The sequence below is a fragment of the Schistocerca americana genome, chromosome 4, assembly GCF_021461395.2.
Source record: "Schistocerca americana isolate TAMUIC-IGC-003095 chromosome 4, iqSchAmer2.1, whole genome shotgun sequence".
NCBI lineage: Eukaryota > Metazoa > Arthropoda > Insecta > Orthoptera > Acrididae > Schistocerca > Schistocerca americana.
Window position 1 is genome coordinate 784,325,070 of NC_060122.1, and position 26,536 is coordinate 784,351,605.

A 26,536-nucleotide genomic window follows, 5' to 3' on the forward strand; every position below is an offset into this window, starting at 1 on the left:
CTCATGAAGTTTTGAAGTAGGCCTACTCTAAGCTACACAAAAATTTACAAGCTGTATTGTTTCTACAGCAATGTAGAATAATATACAAGCTTATATTGTTTCCAGAATGAGATTTTCACTCTGCAGCGGAGTGTGCGCTGATATGAAACTTCCTGGCAGATTGCAGGCACTTGCCTGCGAAAGGCAAAGGTCCCGAGTTCGAGTCTCGGTCGGGCACACAGTTTTAATCTGCCAGGAAGTTTCTTATATTGTTTGTTTGACGACAATTTATGCCCATTAAATAATGTATTTGAACAGTCATTTTAGTAGTTCCTATTAAATATTTTTGGCTGTCAGTAACCTCTCACTTTTTCCAGATGATGCTGTTATCTATAATGAAGTACAGTCTGAAAGAAGCTGCAAAAATATTCAGTCTGATCCTAATAAGATTTCAAAGTAGTGTAAGTTTTAAACTTGCTATAAATGTTCAGAAATGTAAATTTGTGGACTTCACGAAACGAAAAAATATAGCATCCTATGACTACAATATCAGTGAGTCACAGCTGGGATCTGCCAACTCATACAAACAATTTGGTGTATCACTTTGTAATGATATGAAATGGAATGCTCACATATGGTTGACTGAGCACAATGTAGGGAGACAGGGTTTCGTGTGTGTGTGGGCGCGCACATGTATTCATGTATTCCCTACAAGGTTGAAAAAGAAAGTTCATTCTGAAAGCTTGCAAAGTTCTATACCTTTCGTTTGTGAACCTATCGATGGTGCAGCACTTCTGCCTTTTGGTCAGTCGTCTCCTTTATTCCTAAATAATTCGTAATGGTCACATAGGCCCAGTCATGGGTAAAGCAGTTGGCAGACTTCAGTTCATTGGTAGAATTCTGGGAAAATGCAATCAGTCTACAAAGGAGATTGTTCACAAATTACTCGTGCAACTCTTCTTGAGTACTGCTCAAGTGCATCAGACCCATACTAAACAGCAATAATAAGGAGAAGTCACTGGCAGTGGTGTCAACTTTCACAAACAGTTTATACAGTGAATTAGGTTAAGTTCCAAGTGTTCACAACCTGCAGCCATTCACCCTGGTGGGCTGTGACTTTTATCATTATTTTCATTGAGTTAATTGGTTTAAATGTATTTTTTTCCATTCATGTGCCACAACATATTAGTCATCATATGAAATGCATCATTACCCTTCCTATCAGTCTTCTTCCACGTGGCACCCCTGTTCATGTGATTTTGATTACTGTTATGTATGAGCTTCCTTTAATTGTTCCATTTTGTCATCTCACATTTTCGCCCATGTCATTGGATTCATTGTTTCTATTTCTCATTTTGCTTGACTTTCGTTTTACTTAACTCAGCTTTTGTTTAAATCATTATCCATGTTATTTTGTCCATAGCGTAATAAGAATTCACGTTTCATACGTTTATATAAAGACTGCCATCCAAAAACAAGTACATCTTGTAATGAAAAATACTTTCTTGACACAACTGCTCAATCAATATAAATAGATATTTCATCTTTTGTTTTCTAACCAACATATTGGCATATTCAAATGATTAAACATTATGCTAAATAAATAAATGTAATAAAATTTGGATGCACACAGATTCATTGTGGAAGAAGAATGATAGGAAGAAAAAAATACGATCAACTGAAGTCGATTAAAATGATAAAATGAATACATATAAAAGAAACTGCAAGTAAACCAATTAACCGAATAAAAATAATAATCAAAATCATTTTGATAAAGATTTGAAGATAAAAAAATCAATATATCTGTCAAGATTCAAACCGAAAACCTCTTGCTCGTGAGGTCAGTACCTTAAGCATTACACTAAGCAACCAGTCTATAAATTGGCACCATTTTTAAGGCTATGGAGCAGCACATGAAATTCCTAAATATTTTTTTGTTGATTACTCGGAAACGAGGGCCCACCAGGGTGAATGGTTGTAGGGTGCAATTCATTGCACCTTAACCTACATTACCATATTGGACTGTTTCAACAAGTCAGTCCCTCCACAGGGGACCTCTCCATGTAAAAGGAGATACTGAACGTACACAGAGAAGGGCAGCACCACAGGCCACACGTTTATTTGACCCAGTTACGCTGAAGAAACTGAAGTAACAGACTTCAAAAGATAGACAAAAGCCATCCCGAGAAAGACTACTTACGAAGTTTCAAGAAGCAGCTTTAAATTATCTATCTAGGGATATACTACAATCCCCTACTCGCATAGGGATTGTGAGGACAAGATGAGATTAATTACAGCTTGCACAAAGGCGTGTAAAGAGGCATTCTTCCCGTGCTCCATATGTGAACAGAGCAGGAAGAAACTCTAAAAATTTTACAATGGCACATAACCTCTACTATGCAATTCACAGTGGTTTGGAGTGTACAGATGTAGATGTCTTACATCCCTAAGATAGGTAACTTTTTCAATTATTATCAAGCTTTCGGCAATTCATTACATTATTATGCAATGTAGTCCATGTTGTAACCCTTAGTGAGTTCTTTAATTCTGAATAAGGTTACTCTGTGGATGTTTTAAGATATGAGTAAAGGTATTGATCTTGCTCCGTGGAATAAGGCCAGAAAATTGAATATTTTGTCACACTGTCAACAAAGCCAGTGATACATTGCACATGCGGAAGGGATTTCACAATCCACAGTAAAAAAAAAAAAAAAAAATGTAAACTTCAAAACACAGCAGAAAGGTAAATGAAGTCAAAAACGTATTACATTCCCTCGAACAGACAAGAGTAATAGGACAAATGGTAGCGGAAAACTGAAGAAAACTAATATGGGTGATTAAAAACATGTTGGAGGATCGTGTAGTGCCTATATATACCTGTACTCTGCAGTGAAGGTTCAATGAAAAGGGGCTGTGATGTCATCATCCCAACAAGAAGCAGAAACTTGACACAGTAATGAAACAAAAACAACTAGAATGGGCCACATGTGCAAAAACTGGACTGCGGATGACTGGAATAAGGTTACTAAACTACAATATCATGCAACCCTCCTTTTATAATAAGAGAGACTTCCAAATGTGACATGATTTCTTTTCAGGTTTGCTCCTCTGATGAAACACATATCCAAATTCTGCAAGACAAAACTGAATTTGAGAGATACAGGAGCTATGAAGAATTCCACAGAGATTGCATACTTCAACAAGTCAAGCATCTTTCATCAGTAATGGTTTGGTCTGTAAAAGTAGCAAAGGAAATGGACGCCTTTATATTGTGAAATGGACGATTTGTCAAGATCAGTACAGGTCAGTACTGGAATTTCGACTTCTTCCCCAGAGCCAGACAACAATTACCCCTATAGCCACGATTCTGCACTATGCCGCAAGAGAAAATCTGTGACTAAATATGCAAATGAGACTGTAATTCACGGTTTGGATTGGTCGGGGAACTCGCCAGGCCTCAACCCAACTGAAAATGTCTGCGAAGGTCTAGCGCGAAACTGCAAAGGGCGATATACCCAGAAACACGCTGGAGGAAAAATTTGACAAAGCGTGCACAGGACACCTGATTTGGAGGATATATCTAAGAAATGTATTATGAGTATGCCAAGGAGAATTAAAGATTTGATTACAGCTAGATGAGGGCATACTGAACACTAAACACTTCGTTTATCTTCATGACTTTTATGTTTTAAAAACTTATTTTAACTTCCAAATAGGTTAGTAAGTTCACAGAAATGTGATACAAGTGATGAATAAAATTTAAGTTCATTAAAAATGACAGAATAAAGTTGCATGATAAAACTGCCTTGTCCATTCAGTAAGTATAATAATTTGGCACCCCACTGTAGCATATGTTACTTTGTTGCCATATCAGAGGAACTTTATAGACTTTCTGTTTTACAGAAATTCTAAAAGTGATTTACATTTATGTCATTTCTAATGAACAAGGCAACCTAGAAACTTATAACCTGACAATAACTTACCGTGTGTGGGGATATAAGTGCACAAACAGCTGTTGAACCAGATTTGTCTTCACCACTAGCTAACTCAGGAAGGGCTCTCATGCGGGCATCCAGACGAAGGAAACCAGCACGTATTGCTTCTATTACATCATCACTTCTGAACTCTTCTGCACCCACTATACACTCAAGTAGGTGATCTGCACAATGTGCCGACACTCTCTCCCCTGCGTGTCCGTCAAATACGGCAAAGAATGACCAATCTTCCAGTCCTTCACCCAAACCTGTGACGGCACAGTGGGCATCCTCCATTTCGACACGCCAACCTTGCATGCTCGCCACACCGTAACGCAGCCCATTCCCACAGCCATGTTCATTGTGTTTTTCAGTCTTCGGTTTGTCGAGAAATGACCCCATCCTGTCAGATTCGTCTTACCTATGACGATCCTTCATCTGAAAGCAATTGAAATATTAAAGTCTTTAGATATCAGTTGAGATAACATAGAGATTTTGGTTCTTCACTATTGATATACTCAAAAAATACAATAAATAAAGTATCACAATCTTACAGTTTATTAACTAACTTCTATATCTCTGAAGGCAGTGGGGAACAAGTCTACTATCCAACACAGCTCTCTGCAAGGACATCAATATATTTAACGTCATTCATTACTCTACTAAACTGTGTGAAAATCTGCAACACAGTAACAAAACTTTAATGATACTATCGTTTCAAAGCAACATTTTTTCTTCTTCTTTCTTCCACATTGGCAGAAAGTAAAATACACTCAATATAGCAAAAGGGCATTTCTTTCCTTTCCTTCTAGTGTGTTTATTGGTGTTAGTTTTACCGCTACATCTTGCTTTGATAAGATCCAATTCAATCAAGAACCACAAATTTCAGATGTCTCATACAAATCATACAGTATAAATGTCTATCTGCATGTTCCAGCTTTACTTGAAAAACATTAAGAATAAAACTGCTGGACAACCCTCAGAAAAAAATAGTCTATACAGGGATGGTGCAACAGAAAAATAGCTTTTGGAGTACATATTGCTAATTGGACATTGAAACAAAAGAAGATTTTCATGAAATACCATCATTGACTTGGTGATGAAAACAGTGTTTCAAAATGTATACATGATACAAAAATCCAATATTTTGCCCTCTTTCAGTGTAAACATTCCACATAATATAGTTCTCATTGTTACATCTATCAGGAAATACTGATATTTGAAGAATTTATGGAGTCCTTAAAAGCAGTAATGCATACAGTGAAAAGTGTTCCCCCCCCCACAACGAAGTGAATAACAGATGTTCACATCCTGACGCCATTTAACAACTAGTCACTAAACATATAAGTGATACACAAATAAATTTCAATATTATAACTTGAGCACTATTTCCAAAGAGTGAAACACAGTCACTATGTCGGATCAAGAGGAATGTTCCACAGAAGTCATTGGCTTTGGCCAATGACATACACCGAGGTGACAAAAGTCATGGGACAGCGATCTGCACATATGCAGATGGCACTAGTATCACTTACAAAAGGTATAAAAGGGGCAGCAGCACATTGGTGGAGCTGTTATTTGTACTCAGGTGAGTCATGCGAATAGGTTTCCAATGTGATTATGGCTGCTTGAGAGGAATTAACAGACACTGAATGGGGAATGGTAGTTGGAGTAGATGCGTGGGACATTCCATTTCAGAAATCATACGGAAATTTAAAATACCAAGATCCACAGTGTCAAAAATGTGCTGACAGTGCCAAATTTCAGGTATTATCTCTCACCAAAGACAACGCAGCGGCCAACAGACTTCACTTAATGACCAAGAGCAGCAGCATTTGAGTAGAGTTTCTATGTTAACAGACAAGTAACACTGTGTGAAGCAACCACAGAAATCAATCTGGGATGCAAGACAAACATGTCTGTTACGACAGTGTGACAAAATTTGGTGTTAATAGGCTATAGCAGCAGACGACTGAAGCGAGTGCCTTTGCTAACAGCAGAATAAATTCCTTCTCCTGGGCTTGTGACCACATTGGTTGGACCCTAGACAACTGGAAAACCATGGGCCGATCAGGTGAGTCCTGATTTCAGTCTGTAAGAGATGATGGTAGGGTTCAAGTGTGGTGCATACTCCATGAACCTATGGACCCAAGTTGTCAAAAAAGCACTGTGCAAGCTGGTGGTCGCTCCATAACGGTGTGGGCTGTGTTTACGTGGAATGGACTGGGTCCTCTTGTTCAACCAAAAATTGTTATGTTCAGCTACTTTGAGACCATTTGCAGCCATTCATGGACTTCATGATCCCAAACAATGATGGAATTTTTATGGATGACAATGCACCACGTTACCGGGCCACAATGGGTCACAACTGGTTTGAAGAACACTCTGGACAGTTCAAGCAAATGATATGGCCACCCAGATTGCCTGGCATGAATCACATCAAAACATTTAGAGGACATAATCGAGAGGTCTGTCCGTGCACAAAATCCTGCACTGGCAACACTTTTGCAATTATGGACGGCTACAGAGGCAGCGTGGCTCGATATGTCTGCAGCCAACTTCCAATGACTTGTTGAGTCCATGCCATGTCAAGCTGCTGCACCCCGTGGGCAAAAGGAGGCCCAACACAATGTTAGGAGGTCCCATGATTTTTGTCACCTCAGTGTACTGTTAATGGCTGCTGTCATTTTACTTTTTAGTGCATATATTCACAGTTTAGTTATTAGCTGCCAAAGCCAATGAATATGAAGCAAACAAGACATGAAAAAAATAATAAATAAATAAATAAAATAAACTGGTGACAGACTGACCCGAAGCTTAGCCTGAGTTACAGGTTAGGTTGGAAGGTAACAGTTTGGTTGTGAGTGGCAAAGCCAACGAATGTAGCACTAAAGAAACCTGGTTGTGGTGACAGTCTGATCTGTAGCTTAGCCTGTTAGAAAAAAAATTGCCAATAACATCACATTAAAGTGCTCATACTGTTGGTCACGTTTCCTACGCCTACATCAACATCAGCAAGATTATAAAATTACAGAGCACACAATGTTACCAGCGAAGCAAACTGGGAAAAAAAAAAAAAAAAAGAAAAACAGCAAATGACGAGACAGTTACTTATAATTAAATTTCAGTATTTAGACTCTACTGGCTTTTATTGTGATTATTAGATATCGGGCCAAAAAAAGATAAGAAACAAGTTCCTAGAAAAAGATCTTTCACGAGATAGTGGCAATAGAAGCATTCAGCTTGTTTCTCCACACTTTGAAGTACAGCAGACAGTGTCTGGTATTGCATTACCACAAATCAGAAAGAGAGACCTTCTCTTGTTGTACAGTGCTAACAACATCCACATAGTCTGACTAATCTATAAAGCTCTTTTAGTCATTTAGAGCAGTATACCTGAATATAAAGCCAGAGAGACATTTAGACAGATAGAACAGACTTATATGATACTGTGATGTGTAGTATAACTGGTGTACACGGTAAACTCAACAGGGGAGATGAATCAAGTGGTTTAAGAGGACAACACTATGAGTTATGGAAGACAAAGTTCTACAAATAAAAGGAAACAGAGCAAAAAGAGCCAAGGAGGCAAATGAATAAATCATGAGAGGTATGAAATAAGAATAGAAAAGAAAAAGAACAGAAGGGAAAGGATGGGATAGGAAGGTACGAAGAAGAAAGTGTGTTCAATGTCTCCTGTTTCATATGTGGTAATTGGTCGAAATTCATCAAACTACTTGCTCTGGCACTCCTATGTGGTTTCCTTTACAGATGTTACACTTTCCCAGAGTCAATATAAGTTTCCATTTGTCTTCCGTATCACCAGTTTCACATATTCATCCTATTTCACATCATTTCTTGTTGTTACCTCCAGATACTCAAACAACGTGATGAGCTAAAGGCGTAGAAAATGAGAAATTTCAAATAGTAACTGACTGAAACGTGGTTTCTGGTTACCTTATATAGCAGTGATACACGCTATGATGTCATCGGTTCTTCGTCCATCATCATATAAGGCACTATTATGCCTTGTGTCTGCATGCCTACTTTAATCTCATGATGGTTGGGTTTCACTCTATATTCAGATTCAAACTGCTGTTGTTATTCATTATGTTTTTGTCTACGGTGACTTTTACTACACTATACTTGAAACTGTTACCATTTGTGATGATAGAGATGTGACACTGAGTGCAATTTTGTATCAATTTTTTCACTACATGTTCAACTACCACAAGTCTCTCTGAATAATGTGGTCACAGACATCTCACATTCAATCTGGCATTCTACTGTGCACAAGTTCTATCTACCATAGAACTGTCTGCACTTACATGGTACTTTGTAAATTCTTTAAATTCAGTAGATTACTTTCTTTCACATGTCTCATGAGGCTGGCTTTACATTATGTCTGTTCAGGTGATGGCTTATCTTTCCCATCACAAACCATGGAATGGCAAGAACACTTTCCTCCTCAGCAATGTTCTGCTTGCAGATACCTCCCAAAATTAATTGCAATATTCATCTGTTCCCATATTCAATTTCACAGAATACTTTTCTTAGGTAGTTCTGTACTCTTGCCACATTTCCAGCATCAGAGAGCACTTCTGCTCAACAAATCAAGCTTATCGTAGCACCATTGACAGGAAGAGTAAACATCTGACACTTTTGATGTTCTCTGGTTCAGTGACAGGGAGATTTGCAGCTTCTGAAGATATAACATTATGTCAATCTTTAGGCTTCTAGCTAAAACATATCAACTTGTGAAAGGCTCATTGAAGAATGCTCATAAAAAGTGCTTCTGAATATGCTACCCAGGAAATCAGCGGTAGCTGAATGTGAACTAAAAATTGGCAGAAACTGGCATTCAATGACACCACTACCTTCACCAGGACTAACAGTTTCTGGGAAAATATAATAAAAATAATCTATAGAGATCAAAATAACAATAATAAATTATTAGGCAGAACTGATGACCAGTACTTACAGTAGAGTCCCATTAATCCGAACTAATTGGGACAGTACCTTGCTTGGATTACCGATTTGTTCGGATTAGCCGGACTTACGGCGACAAGTTTCTCGAATGAAGTATACCAAGCAGATAAGTACGTACACCATGGTAACAAATGGCAACAAGTGTGTGAACAATGGCTCACTCTCACTCCCTCCCCTGGTTGTTGTGCATTGTTGAGACCTGTGTAGTGTCTGAAGTCAGTGCACTGCCAGTTGGCTCGCAAAGCGCTTGGTTATGTTAGTTATCGATCGCTGGCATCTGTAACAGTTATATTGTATTTGTTCAGGTGTAGTGGTGTACATAATTTCGTCATGAGTAATTGGAAACCTACAACGTTAACTCTCAAAGAAAAACTGAATGCTTTGAAGCGGATAGACAATGGTGAGATTGTATCTAAACTGGTAACGGAACTGGGTGTTGGTAAAGCAACCATTTGTGGTTGGAAGAAGAACCAAGTGAAGCTTGGACAGTCCTGCGCAATGTCTTCAGGAAAAACACTTGAAATTCAGCTGACTTTGAAACAGTCACAGTACGATAAAGTGGATGAAGCTCTTTTCCTTTGGTTTACACAGGAAAGAAAAAGGGGAACCCCTTTGAGCGGAGTCCTGGTTCAGGAGAAAGCTGTTTACCTAAACAAGTTAATGAATGGTGATGAGTCTTTTAGTGCAAGTACTGGTTGGTTGGACAAATTCAAAAAAAGTCATAGAATCCATCAGCTAATAATTACTGGAGAGAAGCTTTCTTCCGACCTTGATGCAGTGAAGGAATTACTTGGGTGAGCTTGTAAAAATGATAAGAGAGGGAAAGTATTCTCCTCAACAAATTTATAACACTGACCAGACTGGCCTTAATTTTAGAGCATTGCCAACAAAAAGCTTGGCATCAAAGCAGAAGACCATGCTCCTGCTTTTAAAATGTGCAAAGATTGTGTGATTTTTTTTAGTGTGCAGCAACGCTGCTCGTAATCACAAGCTGCCTTTAATGCTGATAGGCAAATCTGCTAGGCCCAGAGCTTTTCAAACTGCAACATGAATTCCCTGCCCATATATTATCACAACCAGAAAAAAGCATAGATGGATGGTAAGCTGTTCAAAGAATGGTTTCACGGCAAGTTTGTTCCCTCTGTTCAACAGTACTCTAAGGAAACTCATTTGTCTCCCTGTGCAATCCTTTTGATTGATAATGCGCCATCTCGCCCCAGCACTGAGGAATTATGTGAGGGAGAAATTGTGGCGAAGTTTTTGTCACCGAATGTTACACCACTTCTACAGCCGATGGACCAGGGCATACTGCAAACATTAAAGCTGATTTACGGAAAACAATTTTTAAGAATGCTGATCCAAGATGATAGCATTCCTTTAATGGACATAATAGAAAAGACCAATGTGAAGGATACTGTTTATTGGACCACTGAGGCACGGCAGAATATTTCAGAAAATACTCTGACAAAATTGTGGAGAAAACTGTGGACATGTCTTGAATTTCAGGACAACCTAGTTGAAAATGAAGAGGAAAATCTACTACAAATGATACAGACAAACCCTGGATGTGAAGAAGCTAGTGAAGGAGACATACATGTGTGGATGGCAGCGGATGGGGCATGTGTGGAGAACCTGCTTTTGTGTTAAGTTTGTCTATCAAACCATGTGTGACAAATGTGGTGGTTGCTGTAGAAATTTGAAAGAAGGGGTGTTCTGTGTAGACTATAAGTTATGGTTTCATTGGGGTGAACGTAGCGGCGAGGAAACGAGGGTAGAAAATGAGGCTCTTCCATGGCAGCGTAGAAAGGACAGAAAAAACAGGAGGCAAAAATTTGTGCCCTTAAGGCTGAATTAGATAACGCGAACTTGGAATTATGTAGGTTAAGGAAGGAAAAAGAGACTGGGAACTGGGAAAAGGTAGCAAGCAAAGGGCGAAATAGAGAAACACTTGAAAAAACTCCAGAAATTCAATTAGTAAATCAGTTTGGCTTGCTATCTGAAGTGGAGGAAGGGCCTCATCCAGATGTAGTTGAAAGTAGGTTGAAGCAGAATATTACCTTAAAGAAAAAAAGACATGTCGGGATCAAACCAGAATAGGAAAATAAGAATTCTGCTTATAGGCAGCAGTTATGGGAGGGGTGTGGGCCAGCAGCTTCAGGAGAAATTAGGTGCAGGGTACCAGGTCACAAGTTCTGTGAAACCAGGTGACAGAAAACTTAGGTCAGCTATGCAGGGACTTTGAGAAGGAAGGTAAGGTAATTATGGTTGGGGAAACAAACAGCCTGGCTATGAATCCAATATACAGTATTGGGAGTGACCTGGATAAAATAGGAGCAGAAACCGAGCACACAAATGTGGGGTTTGTGGAGGTCTTTCAGTGCCATGATCAGCCCTGGGTAAACACTGCTGTAAGGCATGTTAAAACTGAGCTGAATAGGATGCTCCAGACACCGGCAAAATCTAACATAAGTGTTGTTCCAGTAAATGCTATTGGTAGGTGGGGACATGGCCTGCACCTGAATAGGATGGGAAAAAATAAGTTAGCTTCTCTGTTAGCAGAAACTGTAAGGGGGTCCACAGTCACACAAGGGGTGATCCCTGTGGTTAATGGGTCCTGGCAGACAGATTATTTTAAGCTAAAGCCAAAGTCCAGACAGATGAAAATTAAGATAAATAGAATAAAAGAAACTTCATTCACAGTAAATAGGGGTAACTGTGAGGTCAGTATCAACTTACTTCATCAAAATATCACGGGAATGAAAAATAAAATAGATGAGCTATTAGTGTGTTTAGATGATCAAAAATAAGAATGAGATTGATATACTGTCTGTCTGAACACCATGTAACTATGGGCATGGATAGTGTCAGTATAAGTGGGTATAATTTAGCATCTTACACTTGTAGATCTAGGATGGATGAAGGAGGAGCAGCCATTTTCATAAAACAAGGGTATATATGCAAAACTCTAGAAGCAAACAAATTTGGTGTTGATCAGCACTTTGAGGTTTGTGCATGTGCACTTCAGCTAGATAATGTATATATGATAATATATTAGCAACAGTGTACAGGTCCCCATTAGGAGACTGGAAGCTATTCATAAAAAAGTTTGACTCCCTATTATGCTGTCTGTCAGACAAAAAGAAGAAGTTATTAATCTGTGGTGATTTCAATGTAAACTTTCTAAATAATTCTGCAAGGAAAAGTGAACTAGAAGTGTTATTAACAACATACAACTTACAAGCAGTGATCAATTTCCCTACACGTATAGTTCAAGACAGTAGCACGCTAATAGATAATGTATTTGTATCCAAAGAGGATGTAAAACAAACACATGCTTTCCCTGCGGTAAATGGATTGTCAGACTATGATGATGCACAACTGATTAACTTACAAAACCTAACAGGGCGTACAGTTTGGAAACCATTAAGTAAAAGTGTAAGGTCGCTCAACCCAGTATCTATAGGCACTTCAAAGAAAGCTTGAGAAATGTTAATTGGGGAGATGTATATAATGAGCCAAATGCTAATGATAAATGAAAAATATTTCTTGATAAATTTATATCCCTTTTTGAACATTGTTTCCCAAAGAAAATTACTAAATGTAACACCACATACTTTTCAGAGAAACCTTGGATTACTACAGGTATTAAAGTGTCTTCAGAAAGAAAAAGAAAACTGTATGAGACAGCAAGAACTAGTAAAAACCCAGAAGTAGTTTTACACTATAAAAATTATTGTTAACTTATAGAGGAAAGTTGTAAGGCAATAAAGAAATATGTATGTTGGAGAAGGAATTAACGACTCCGGCAATAAAATAAAACCAATATGGAATGTTGTTAGAAGGGAGACAGGAAAAATAACCACTGGGGTAGGTGGTATTACTATTAAGGAAAACGAGATCATCCTAACCAACAGTACACAGGTAGCTAATGTATTTAACAACCATTTCTTAAGTGTAGGAGAAAAAATTGGTGAGAACAGTTCAAAAGAAAAAGCCAGGCAGTACATGTAAGAGTCTGTTTTGAAAAAAATTAATCAGATTAAGTTTCACCTAACAGCCTCTTGTGAAATAAGTAAATTATTAAATCTTTGAAAAATAAATGTTCTGTTGGAGTAGATGACATCTCTAATAAGATATTAAAACAATGTGGAGCAATTACAGCTGATGTTCTGAGTCACATATGTAATGCATCATGAACTCAAAGTATTTTCCCAGACAGGTTAAAATATGCCATTGTCAGGCCACTCTACAAAAAGGGGGACACCACAGATGTCAATAATTACCGGCCAGTATCCTTGCTTACAGCATTTTCAAAAATCTTTGAGAAAGTAATGTGCTCAAGAGTGGTTAGCCATCTCAACAGTAATGGGAATCACAGTTCGGATTTCAAAAATGCTGTTCCACTGAGACAGCAATACACAATTTCACTGTCCACATAACAGAGTCTTTAAATAGTAAAATGTCACCAATAGGTATTTCCTGTGACTTGTCCAAAGCATTTTATTGTGTGAACCATGACATTATGTTACAGAAATTACAGTTCTGTGGTATAAATTGAATAGTATATGAGTGGTTTAAGCCATACCTACAGAACAGGAAGCAAAAAGTTTCCTTATATGGGTCAAGTGATTTAAATAAGTTTGCCACTTCATCTAACTGGGGTGAAATTACATTAGGTGTTCCACTGGGTTCAATCATGGGTCCCCTTTGTTCTTGATGTATGTGAACGACCTCCCTTCCTATCTGAAACAGGAAGCTGAACTGACACTGTTTGCTGATGATACAACCATCATTATTAATCTGGTAAAAGAAACTCCAATTGAAAATGATATAAATAAGGTTTTTGGAAAAGTCATTAATTGGTTTTCTGCAAATGGGCTTGCTCTAAACTTTGAAAAATCACAGTACATCCAATTTTCTGCTGCAAAAAGTACAGTTCCTTCAATAAATATAACACATCAACAGAAGTCAGTAGACAGGATAGAGCACACTAAGTTTTTGGGTATACACATAGATGAGAATCTTAATTGGAAAATTCATATTTTGGACCTTCTAAAGCGACTAGGTTCAGCAACTTTTGCAATCAGAATAATTGCCAGTTTTGAGGATGTAGAAATTAGTAAGCTAACATACTTTGCATACTGTCACTCTCTGATGTCATACGGAATAATACTTTGGGGTAACTAAATGGACAAAAAGTATTCACTGCTCAAAAGAAAGTGGTTAGAATAACGTGTGGGGTTCATAGTTGCACATCTTGTAGGCATGTTTTTAAAAGATTGGGAATTCTTACAACAGCCTCACAGTACATTTACTCACTAATGAAATTTGTTCTCAACAACGTGGACCAGTTTAAAAACAACAGTGACATTCCTGATTATAATACCAGAAAAAAGAAAGACTTACACTATCCTTTACTCAAACAATCTTTGGCACAGAAAGGGGTAAAATATGCCGCTATAAAAATTTTCGACAAATCACCAGATGAAATAAAATGTCTGACAGACAGCAGCAACAGCTTCAAAAATAAATTGAAATCATATCTCCTTGACAACTCCTTCTATACCATAAATGAATTCTTGAATAGGAATAAATAAATATATAAATATAGTATATGCATTTTGTGCCATTTAAGGAAATGGGGTAAATAACAGAAATATTAATCCTTTAATTTAAAAAAAATCTTGTTTCATATGTGCATTTCCTGTGCACTTGACACGTTCCACATCATAACAGCTACTGTACCGTGCGATTGATCAATGGAACACACAACCAACTAACCAACCAACCAACCAACCTTACTGGCGCTGATTTAGTTGCTGCCTTGACTCAAGACCAGGAAAAAGTGGACTGCTGTGACAGAAGTGACAATGAGCCTGAAAGCAACAAAGGAGAGCTGGTGCCACACAGTGACACACCAGAAGCCCTGGACCTCACGCTACATTATTTAGGGCAACAGCCCACTGCTACATCTGCTGATTTGATGTTTATGAGGCGATGGCGTAACTATGCGTCATATAAGGGACTGTCTTCATTACGCCAAAAAAAACAATGATTGAGTTTTTGTCTTCTAAAAAGTAGTGATAAAATGTCCACAGTATTTTAGTAAGTTTGGCAGTTTTTCTTTCATTGTCGTGCATTGTTTAAACCTAATGTTTTCTTGCCATTTTTTCTAATACATGTTTACTGTACTGTGTAAATTAAAATAGTGTGTATGTACAGCAGTTTATCCCACAGTTTTCCATAATTAGACTAACATTTTTCATGTTTGGATTAACCGAATGCTTGGATTAGCAAGACTCTGCTGTAGTTTCATGAGACAAAATGTTTATTACTGCTGATAGAAACACATAAAATTAAAAGCGACACACTATCTAGCTTTTGGGATAAATAACTGCTTCGTTAGTGAGAGGAGAGGGTAAGTTTGAGGAAGTTTAAAAAGGAAGGGCAGGTCACTGACCCCAGGACAAGAGAGAGATCCTCCAGTAGTGAGGATGAGTTTATATACCTTCCTTAAAGACTAGTATCAGAAACAAACACATGTGCTTCACCAACAACCTTTTCCAGGCTCTCCTGTCCCACATCTACTCCACAGGTCTCATTCGCAAACAATTTTCCCATGCAGTATCCTCCTCTCATCCTCCAGCTCCATTATATTTTCATATAATATTTTCTGTCCTAATTGTTAATTGCACTGTTCAGTTCCCTCCCCACTAACTCATATTTACTTCTCACACTGTCTTTCACTATGGACTGAAGTCGTCAGCACAGTGCCAACTGGTGTACCATCTCCGACCTACTCTCTAGCGGTTCTTCCTCCATTTTTATCCTCATCCGCACTACAGGTCCAAGTGAGCTGCCCTTCCTTTTTCAACTTTCCCAACTTATCCTTCTCTCCTCCTCGACAAAGAAACTAAGTATTGTGAATGCTATGTAGCGTCTCCATTACTGTACGAGAGTACTGGCAATTCTACATACTGTGCCTCCTGAAAGTAAGTATTGACTGTCTGCATATACTTTATTAGTTTTCTCAGCTAAATCGTCCTTTGATACAAAATACTTAACTCTATCAACACACACAGTGATTTGAGTGCAGCATGGAACCCAGTCATTTTGAGGTCAAATCAGGTGTGGCAGAAACAGGATGAAAATGTTGCCTTATATGGTGATGGACAGAGCATTAGTAGCATCATGTCAAGTACCGCAGCTATATAAAAATTGAGCTTAGAGTCTAACCTTTCATACATTGATTTTTCCTCACTTTTATATATAACTTTTGACTCAGTATTAACCAGACCACAATTCTTAATCACAAAACAATAAATTGTCCTCCACAATTACCCCTGATGAAAGTTTGTATATCATCAAGGGAATATCCTGTACAAGCAGATGTTCCATGCACCCTCACAATAATGTGATGCCATCTCTACAATGTGTGTAATCAGCTTAGGAAACCTTCAGAAGCATCATTTACAAATTTGTAACATATATTTTTCAAGAACACTCACTAACTTCAGAAATTCTTGCTCCAAAAAAATAAAATTTATCATATACAAAAATAAGCAGTGCAAAACATGAATTGGTCTTCCCTCCAGCTCTTAAAATTTGGCCACAATCCTTACAGAGTTTTTAATGAATTAAAGTGTGATTCTGTAATTTTCATGGCTTATACTTTACAGGAATCTCAGAACCATGTAATTCTCTGTGAAATGCAGCTGCAAAAGCCAACATGCTATCAAAGCATATTACTATTATTCTATACTAAGGAGTGGCTAAATTACACCAAAATTCTCGGCTTAATAGGTTAAGATTAAATTGTCGGGAGAGATATAAACTGAAAACAATAACTCCACAAGTGCAAACAGAATTCACTATCCTTCATCGTTCATGCATCTGTTGAAACAGTTATTCAACTCGTTCAGAATACCTTTGACAAGACATAGTATTATGAAAAGAATAGTTGATGCTCATCATTTTTGTTTGGTGACAGTCTTTTTGTTGTACCTATCTGTGACTCAGCATCTCCGCTATATGATGAGTAGCAACTATCCTTTTCATATTTTACATTCCATCCTGGATTTCCCCTTGTTTGATTTGACAATACAGCAATAGATTGAAGCTGCAAACTACACACCTTTATCACAGAACAAGAAACATGGTTAGGTGGCTTTACTATTTCTCGACTGGACTGCTGTGTGACTGACGAAGCGATAAGTGGATGTATTTAATCCATTTTGTTTTATCGCCTACTCTATGATACTGATAATCAATAAAGGATCTTCAATGAAAGTTTTTCATGCACAAACTACAGTCTCCAGTATCTACAGTTCGTACAATAACTCATTTCTTACCTGATGTGAAGATAGTATTTCAAAAAAAAGTAATGTAATAATGGATAACACAAAATGAAAGGGATAAAGAAGAATATTCTATACTAATCATCAGCTTTGACCAGCAACACAGGAAACATACAACAAACATCATAAACAACATGATGACAATAACATGATAGGACAATGAAAAAATTTTCCAATGGGCTAAGTTACAAATCAGTGTGTAACCACAACCAGGGTTTTTTTCCCCCGTATTCACTGGCTTTGCCAACCAATAAATAATACTGTGAAAATATGCACCAAAAGTTGACATCACAGCTACCATCAGGTCACTGATCAAAACTGACAAATAGTGTATAATTTTCCTCTTGGTCCAATAAAAGTGTCAGGTCATGTTGTTCATGTGAATTCAATTACAAACATCACTTTCTAAACACTATATAGGCCTAATTGCAGTTTAGTGCAAATTGTACTTCAGTGTATTAAAACAAGCTAAAAGATTTAGCACATTAAAACCTGGCCCTACATATGAAACGAAGGTGCAATAGCAATACAGAGTGAAGTTAATAAATCCTTAGGGCAGTGTTATATTAACTGGAAAATCAAAGTGGGTCACCACAAACCCAGAAAGTATTGTCACAAAAAAGTTATTGATCATATTACTGCAATTCCACATATTTATTTCCACATCTAGTAAAGGCTCAGCCCACATACCAAGGAACAACTGGTAGCGCATTTGGAGTGAAAGGCTGTATACAATTATTTATACTGAAGTCTTCCGCTTTCAAACACTTACTTTTATATGAAGTAAGTTTCTGATAAAGACTTGCTTTCCTGAAATGCTAGTCCACACAAAGCTCCACTCATAAGCATACGATCTGAGTTGGCATAGTAAGTGTTAACATTTCATAATCCCGCGGATTAAGCCTGTGTCTGATGAATGTTACAAAACTGATACTGTAGTTAATAAAACAATGGTGTTTCTGTTAAGGCAGTAAACATTACAAATCACAGTATTTCTGGTTTACACTTTAGTACTTTCACTGTGGCTATTTATAAAGATATAATTAGTCTGATCACATAAAAAGTCTAAGGGAGTCCTTACATGGCATTTTTATGGCCATGATTTCAAACAGTATGGATTTATGCCACTTCAGTGCTGAAATTCTACATTTATTGAAGTATTTGTGTCTTGTAGAAACAATATTGGTCAAAAGTGGAGGAGTTTCATAATTTTGAACTCTTACAGTACTCTACTAACATGCCTCTATTACTGTCCACACAAATCAGTTTCACCAGCCTGGGCATGGTGGCTGATGGGAGCAACCATTAAGGCATTTCCCATTTATGGTCACTCCCATCAACCACGGCACCAAGTCTCAACTTTATTTGCGTGCATAATATTAGTTCCAAGAAATTACCTTCAGTACTGAATAGAAAGCAACTGCTTAAACTGCCAATTCAGACACATGTGGATAATCTCCTATATGTCACAACTTTGTACGAGTGGCATGCATTTTTACATATTATGGAAAGTAGATCAGAATAACAGCTGCAGGTTTATAGCTCACATTTTTCCTTGACCTCTCAGTTTGAACATTCAGACAGATACTACATTGGGCTTCAGTAAAACATTTGTGAACAAAATGGATAATGCTGTGTTTCATTTCCTTTTATTAGGTTATGCTATGTTAAAAAAATTGCACTGCTTTCGGAGAAATATAAATGTATGAAAAATGCTACCCCCAGTACACAACATTGTTCTCCAAAAGATCAAAATGAACCAGTTAAGTGTGATAGCAACTCCACTTAAAATCTTGGTTGTAGTTTGGCATGAGATCTAAGTTAATGTCACATTAAATGAATATTTTGTAACAAATAATATCAACAGCAAATAAATAGGCTAATGTCAACTGCAAAAGAAAGTTAAAAAGGCTACATTAAACGGACAAATCACTGACTAGCTTGTGGGGTGTATTAAGTATAGGACAACATATTTTACTTTGATGATCTACAAAGGAAACTACAAGTGAGCCCCACTACGTAACTCTTATCAATTGATCTGCCCTCAAATTTGTTAGTAACCCCACCAACTATTCCTGTTTCACACCCTGCCCCCTACTTTCTCCATCAACAAAGTCACAATTAGTCACAACGTAACACATAACACGCAAAAAACTATTCAAGCTCTTCGGAGCAGAAGAAAATCAAAGGAACTAAGAACAACAATTTTTTTCAATTTGGAAAAAAAAAAAAACCGTAACAGATTATTCAATTACATTTGTCACCAAAAAATATCGAATCACTAATTTTACTGTGAAGACTCTTTTACAACAATCTTAATACAATTGGCAACTGCTCTCACTGACTGACTACGATATTAGCACTCATTAGCAATGAGTCGCTGCTGGTAAACTGAGTGGTAGTTGATCCTTTGACTGTGATAGGAAAACCAAACAAAAGTAAGTCTTAATATATTTAACACAAAATAAGATCAAGCCACAGAAAGTATCATGTTATGTATAAGATCTTGTGTAGTATTCTATTCCAAACATTACTCACTGGCCATTTATTCTGGACAGACGACCCCTCCTTTACTTGAGCAAATAATCAGCAGACAGAACACATGTTTACTACATATAAACACCATAGAGACTTAAAAAGATCTCTGAAACCATATAGTTTCATTTGATATGTACAATAAGTGGAATAATGTATCAAATGTGATATCTAGGTATGCTAAATATTTCAACTTCAAAAAATTTAACACAAACAATCCAAGCCAATTTACTCTCTACTATGCTGTTTATGGTCCTCTAGATGTTGCACATAAAATAAAAGTCAGTCTATACACTGTCATTTCAAGTGTTCTCAAACCCGTAGTTATGCTTCCTTCTCTACGAATTGTGCTGTTTAACAATGTTCAAGTAACAATATTTTTAAACAACACGACGGCCGATGTTTCTTTACTTAAATGATTTACCTGCATTTAATTGCGTACAGACATTTATAAATAATCATTTGCGAGTTTTTGGGATACGGATTTCCCCATGTGTTTAAAAAAATAAGCATCATTAATGTTACGGACGTTTGTGAAACCTCAAGTTTGGGAATACTAGATCATATTTCTCAATGATCTTTCGCCAAGTTTTCAAACACACTCACCACAGGCTGACAGCAGCACTCTGAAGGATTCGTTAAATGTTGGTGCACGATCGGCAAGAAGCTACTAAAAAACAATAAATAAATAAAGTTTTGTGTATACCCCTGACATTCTAAACATAGTCTTCTTTTCCCTCTTTCCTATCAATGAAATACAAAGAGTTTAAACGTAAATCAGTAGCACCACGCCCCACGTCCATATTATAAATCCACAGTATAACACTGTCCTTCGCACTTCAGTTTTGGTCAAACTGATGATTTATTTACAGGAATACATTTGCCACACGAAATTAACCTCGCAGCAAAGACGAACCAACTACGGTACGTATCACAACAAATTACGTCAATGTATCTTAGAACCTATGTAGTGTCATTTCCAACTTCGAAAATTACCTCGCGAGTTCAAAAAGTGTCGAACAAATTACAATTTTCCATTTTACGAACGAATTCAACTCAGATGAATGGCGGATATTTATTTCATAAATAATGCGCATGCCCCACATCTAAAAATAGTGGCCCTTGGGGATGATGTCATACCTTTCCAATCACAGCTGATAACCAACTCCGGAAGCTTCTTGATCAAAAGTTCTGCACGGGAGCCTGCAAAAGTGCCGCAACGAAAATGCCTCTTCGAAAATTCGCAAGAGATTTTGGTTTTCTTTTCTTTTTTGTTGTAGCGTGGATGTATTGCCTAAGATGGAATTACAGCGTACGATGATACATTGCTTGTGTTTCCTGTAACATGAGATACCAATACACGAAGGAAAGCCTTCGTCAGCAGTACTCAGAATTTGTGGTCGCCTCAAGGTGTATTCACACTGTGCGTAACGTTAGGTCACGACGATCCTATTATCCCAGCACCGAACTGCGAATGTGAGGTTATGAGAAGGTGTTCCACATTACTTAACACATTCTGTCACTTTTCAGTTTCTGTAGAGTAGCAGTGGATCATAATGTGCATTTTCAGGTTTCCCGTTTCGAAGATATATTGTTGTCACTGAGGAAAGTTTTGTAACTGAAAAAGTTACATAGAACGTCAGAGAAGCGTATTTGAAGGTAATAAGGTCACTGCATGCAAGCTGTGGTTCATTGACTTCGAATGTTGTGACTTTCTCAGAAAGACCATCACTAATTTTGCACATCGTAGAATATTCCGGAATGCCCTAGAGACAACTTCGCAATTTGTTGTTCACTTAGTCAGTCACATGGCCACGTGCTCGATACAGCTCACTATTAACATGTTGCACAATATACAGGGCATCACACAGTTGAGTACCAGCAGCTACCAGTCGTGAGATAGCTTTTCATACCACTGAAAAGTTGACGTTGATCTACACCAAGCTTCCAGACAAGGTACCTTTAAAGTACTCATTCACGGTATAGACAGCACTTGATTCATCACTAACAAGTTCACTAAATATTTTCTACATTTTGGTGTAACAATACTCAGTAGCATTAAGCCAAGGACCCCATAGTGTAAGAACAGACTGAGGGGGGAGAGAGGCAGTGAAGGTTCTTGTTCCTTGAATTTCATCACCCTTAACAAAGCTTTCACACAAATTTTCTTGCAACAGGAAATTAATTTGTCCAGATCAGAGTAATTTCATCACACCTCCTCTGCAACTGTGTGTAACATATGTGCAAGACAAGTGAAGCATACCATACTGGGGTAGAGAATCTGAAGCCCCTTTGCTGTTTTAACTGTATGAAGTACCATCTGTTACTAGCAGCAGAACATTGCTCTCTTCACACCACACGTCCACAGTAACTTCACAGAGTTGTGAAGCAGAATGGCAATTGTCGGGTTGTCCAGTCTCTAGAGCACTTCACGTGTTAGGGAGAAAATTTCTCCAGGTCCATCAACTTCTAGAACACGAGCAACGTAATTTACAACATAACACCCACCCACATTGGTGGTTTCATCTACAGTTACAAACACCTTTTCGTCAGAACCACTAAATCGCATTTTGTAGAGTATCACCTTGTCGTGCATGGATAAATAATTCTTTCTCAATGTAAATTCATCTAGAACTGGGTGTGTTGTGTACTTTGTCAAGAACTGCCTGACGCGTGGGTTCTTCAGCTTCTCCAATGGGATGTTCCTAGACACCATCATCCCACACAAGTCCTGAAGAATGATTACACAGTTGAAGGAGTCTGTTCGAGTGATAGCATCTGTCTGCAGTCATGTTCATTTTCAGCATTTCTCTTCACACACCTGCTGTGTTTGACGGTATTACAGTGTTGTTGCGCATATGGGCGCTTTCCTGCGCTAACTTCAAATAATTTCAAAACAATACCCCCCTCCCCCCCATCAGTGCTCAAGAACGTCTCTCCAAAACCACGAAAAAACCTCGCAACTTCATGATGCTGGAGTACTTTCCTTTGGGCACATTGAACAACACTGACAAGGGAACACTCCAATTCGACATGCCGAAACTTGCCCTGGAATTTTGTGCATAGGAAGGATAGACCAAAATAATTGCAGTGTCAGAGTTTTAACTGCTAAGACGCACAGCAAGTGATCTTTTTTTAAGTTGAGGGTACTCATTATTGTCGCGTGGAGAACCGCTTTTAACAGCTGTTTGCACAACACTTACAAAGGTGAGTGGCGGAGGAATAAAAAAGCAGTCTTTGATCTTCCATCAATTAAGACTTTAATTTTGGTAACGAAATATTTCTTGGACACGCGACATTTTATAACAAATTCTGTAGCACAATTCTTATGAGAATTTTTCGATAATGTAAATTATACTAATAATGGAACAGTTCCTTTTTTATTCGATATAGTTATAGCAAAAATGTGAAGCGTCTATCGAATAATGAAAACAAACATTTTCTTTATACCAGTGATATTTGCTGAAATAAAATGAATGAATTCAGACGTTTCATCGTATTTACTATTTTTATTCAGACAGATTTGGTTTACATGCTGTAGTTCTGCATGTTAAACTGTGTACCAGCCATAGTTGATCAAATTCGTAAAATGTTGCAATGTAAACTGATAACCAATTATGTAAGTATTGCTAATACTCAACAGACTTTCACCAGGAAACCAAGTATTTCAAAAAATAAAAATAGAAAATAGGAGGAAAGTTCTGTTGTTAGATGGTAGTCATGGAAGAGGTGTGAGCCAGATCTCACGCGAAAAATTATTTGACAGGTACCAGGTCACAAGTTTCTTCAAGCCTAGTGCATGTCTTAGCCAAGTGATAGAAGATGTAGGATCATTGTGCAAAGACTTTACAAAATAGGATCACGTTGTTGTAGTGGGTGGAGCAGGAAACAGTATTCATAGAGATCAGGGCTACAATGTTGAGTGTGACCTGGTAAAAATAGTATCTGCAATGAAACACTCAAATGTTGGCTTGCTTCCTACTTTCATGTTGTATGATCGGCTCCAATTGAATAGCTCTCTTAGGAGGGTCACTGTGAAGCTAAATAGGCTGCTTGAGGCAGCTACTTTGTCAGGCATAGGTTTGGTTCCTGTTGATGCTATTGGTAGGTGGGACTGCACAAGACATGGCCTGCATCTTAGTAGGAAGCGGAAGGGTAAATTGACTAGGATGATATCAAAATCTTTAGGGAGGTGAGGGCACTGAAACTCATGGGAGTACCTCTTTTTTAGGCTAAGATAAATGTCCAATGATTTTATATTGAATGAAAGTAAACTTAATGAGAAGCTCAGACAGCAGGTACTAGAGATGTTAAAATATCACAAAATTCTCATAAAAGCACAGTGAAATGTAATGTTAATATGTAACAAGATTAAAAATATGTAAATGAAAACACCTGTCATGCGTATGACCCATTGAAGTAGGTATAAACACGCTGGGTACACGGCTTTTCCTCCTTTCGCATCTGCCATGACTGTCTCAATCCAGGATAGCGGTCTGCTTGTAAAGCTGTATTACAAGAATGATGACTATGCACAAGTCACTATGCAGAAGTCCCGGACACTAGGGTATGAAAAAAGGTGTTGGTCCGATGACTACCTTAAGTCTGGAGAAAATGATACGGAAATTCGAGAAGACAGGTTCTTTTGGTTTACAACCTGGTAGAGGGAGGAAATGAATTGATTCGATGTCAGTGGAAGCAGGGGCCACAGCAATGCAGGAGGAGACGAGTGGTAGTGTGCAAACGTGTAGTGCATCGAGAATTCCCAAACATTGGACATACTCATGAGCATGGTGCGTCAAATCCTATGAAACATCCTTCTTTGCCATCCATTCAAAATTACCCATGTGCAAGAGCTACTTCCTGTTGATCTGCCAGCAAGAGCTCACACAGAAGTGGACAATGGTTGGCTGTGGAAGCTTTTGTGCACAGACAAAGCCCACTTCCATCTGACAGGATATGTCAATACACAGAATTGTCAAATATGGGCAACAGAAAATCCACATGCAAATCAACCAGTACCACTTCATCCTGAAAAGGTCACTACGTGGTGTGAGTTTACGGCATCATTTATCATAGGACCATATTTTTTCGAATAGACAGGTGCTCACAGTCCTGTTTCCTGTACCATCACTGGTAAACTATCTGAGTGTCTTTTGCGCAACCAGCTCTCCAGCCTCGTAGGTGGTACTATTTTTATGCAAGATGCTGCACCTCTGCACATTGCAAATCCAGTTAAGCAGCTGTTGAAACGACATTTCGGAAATGTTAGAATTATCAGCCGCCATTTCCCTACAGCCTGGCTGTCCTGATCACCTGATCTTAATCCGTGTGACATCTGGCTGGATGTTGTGTTCAGTGTTCCAATTGCAAACTTAGCTGCACTGGAGGCACACATTGCGAAACACATTCTGAACATGACCTGGAAACACTTTGATCTGTTGTGGAACATGCTGTTTCGCGATTTCAACTTGTAGCAGAAAATGGTGGACAGCATATTGAACGTGTTTCGCGCCAGTCACACGGAAATTAATAATCCGATTTGATTTTGATTGTTGTTTTTATGCGAATTTTGGCCTCTGGACAATTAAAAATCGATGCGATTGATGCTTTTTATGCTGTTTTTGGCCTCAGGACAATTAAATATCGATTTGAGTCATGCTTTTTATGCGGTTTTTGGCCTAAGGACAATTAAGAACCGATTTTTCCCGTCCGATGTGATATGACCTTGTCATGGTGGATGGGCTTGCATAAATAACAGTATCGCAACTGTAAACCCATTCACACTGAGTAGCACAGTTTGTTTAATGTCAAACGTACACCTTAGGCATTGTTGTATGATTCATGATTTGTAGTCAGCCACTATTAAATATGAAGCTTACAGCGCCATCTATTGCTACATTTTGTAACTATTTATTTTTCTTCTGCCATACGTTTTCTTCATGCCCTGATAATATTCTGTTGCAATTTGACGTCATTCTGACCAGTGGTGTTCTACAGAGGATTGAAAGTATTATAATCACCCTGCATATGACCTTCCAGCACATGTAAGTAGAGACACCATGGAGAGAGGTGGAGTTGCCATATATGTTAAAATTCATCACTGTGTGAAAAATTTAGAAACTAAAAAATTTTGTGTAGAGCAACATGTAGAAACATGTGCATGTGAGCGTAAACTAAATAATGGGACTTTTATAATTGCAGCTGTGTATAAGTACCCATTGGCCAATTTTCAGCTATTTCTGAAAGTCTTAGATTCTTTGTTGTGCTATCTGTCAGACAGAGGGAAGCAAATTATTGTTTGTGGTGATTGCAATGTAGATTTTCTGAAAGAGCCTGATAGAAAGCTTGACCTTGAAGTATTTCTTGGTTCTTTCAATCAGACATCAGTTATTGACTTTTCTACTCGTGTGGTACAGGAAAGCAGCACACTGATAGACAATGTTATTAGGGACCACGATAAATTTAATCAAATAAAAACTTTTACTGTTAAGAATGGTCTGTCTGATCATGATCCACAGCTAGTTAAAGTATATGACATAGTTCCATGCAATAATATAAAACAGTCCTCTGAAATTGTGTGTTGAATTAACGATTTAATAATTGCAGATTTTAGAGAAAGCTTGCAACGGTTAGACTGGGATGAAGTGTACAGGGAACCTGATGCCAATTTAAAATTTAACCTATTTCACGATAGCTCAG

General features: G+C 37.9%; 1 protein-coding gene across 5 annotated transcripts in view; it reads right to left on the bottom strand.

Annotated features, from left to right (window-relative positions):
• Window positions 1-20,968, bottom strand: part of LOC124612978 (protein phosphatase 1A) — a 233,522-nt gene extending 212,554 nt beyond the window's left edge. For 3 of the 5 annotated variants that reach the window (XM_047141510.1, XM_047141506.1, XM_047141511.1), the window contains exons 1-2: window positions 20,831-20,968; window positions 3,963-4,391 (exon numbers count right to left, since the gene is read on the bottom strand). In XM_047141510.1, coding sequence (XP_046997466.1) covers window positions 3,963-4,355 — 393 coding nt within the window. In that variant the 5' untranslated portion in view covers window positions 4,356-4,391; window positions 20,831-20,968. The other 2 variants (XM_047141509.1, XM_047141508.1) reach the window with 2 other exon arrangements.
• Between the last annotated feature and the right edge of the window lie 5,568 nt (window positions 20,969-26,536).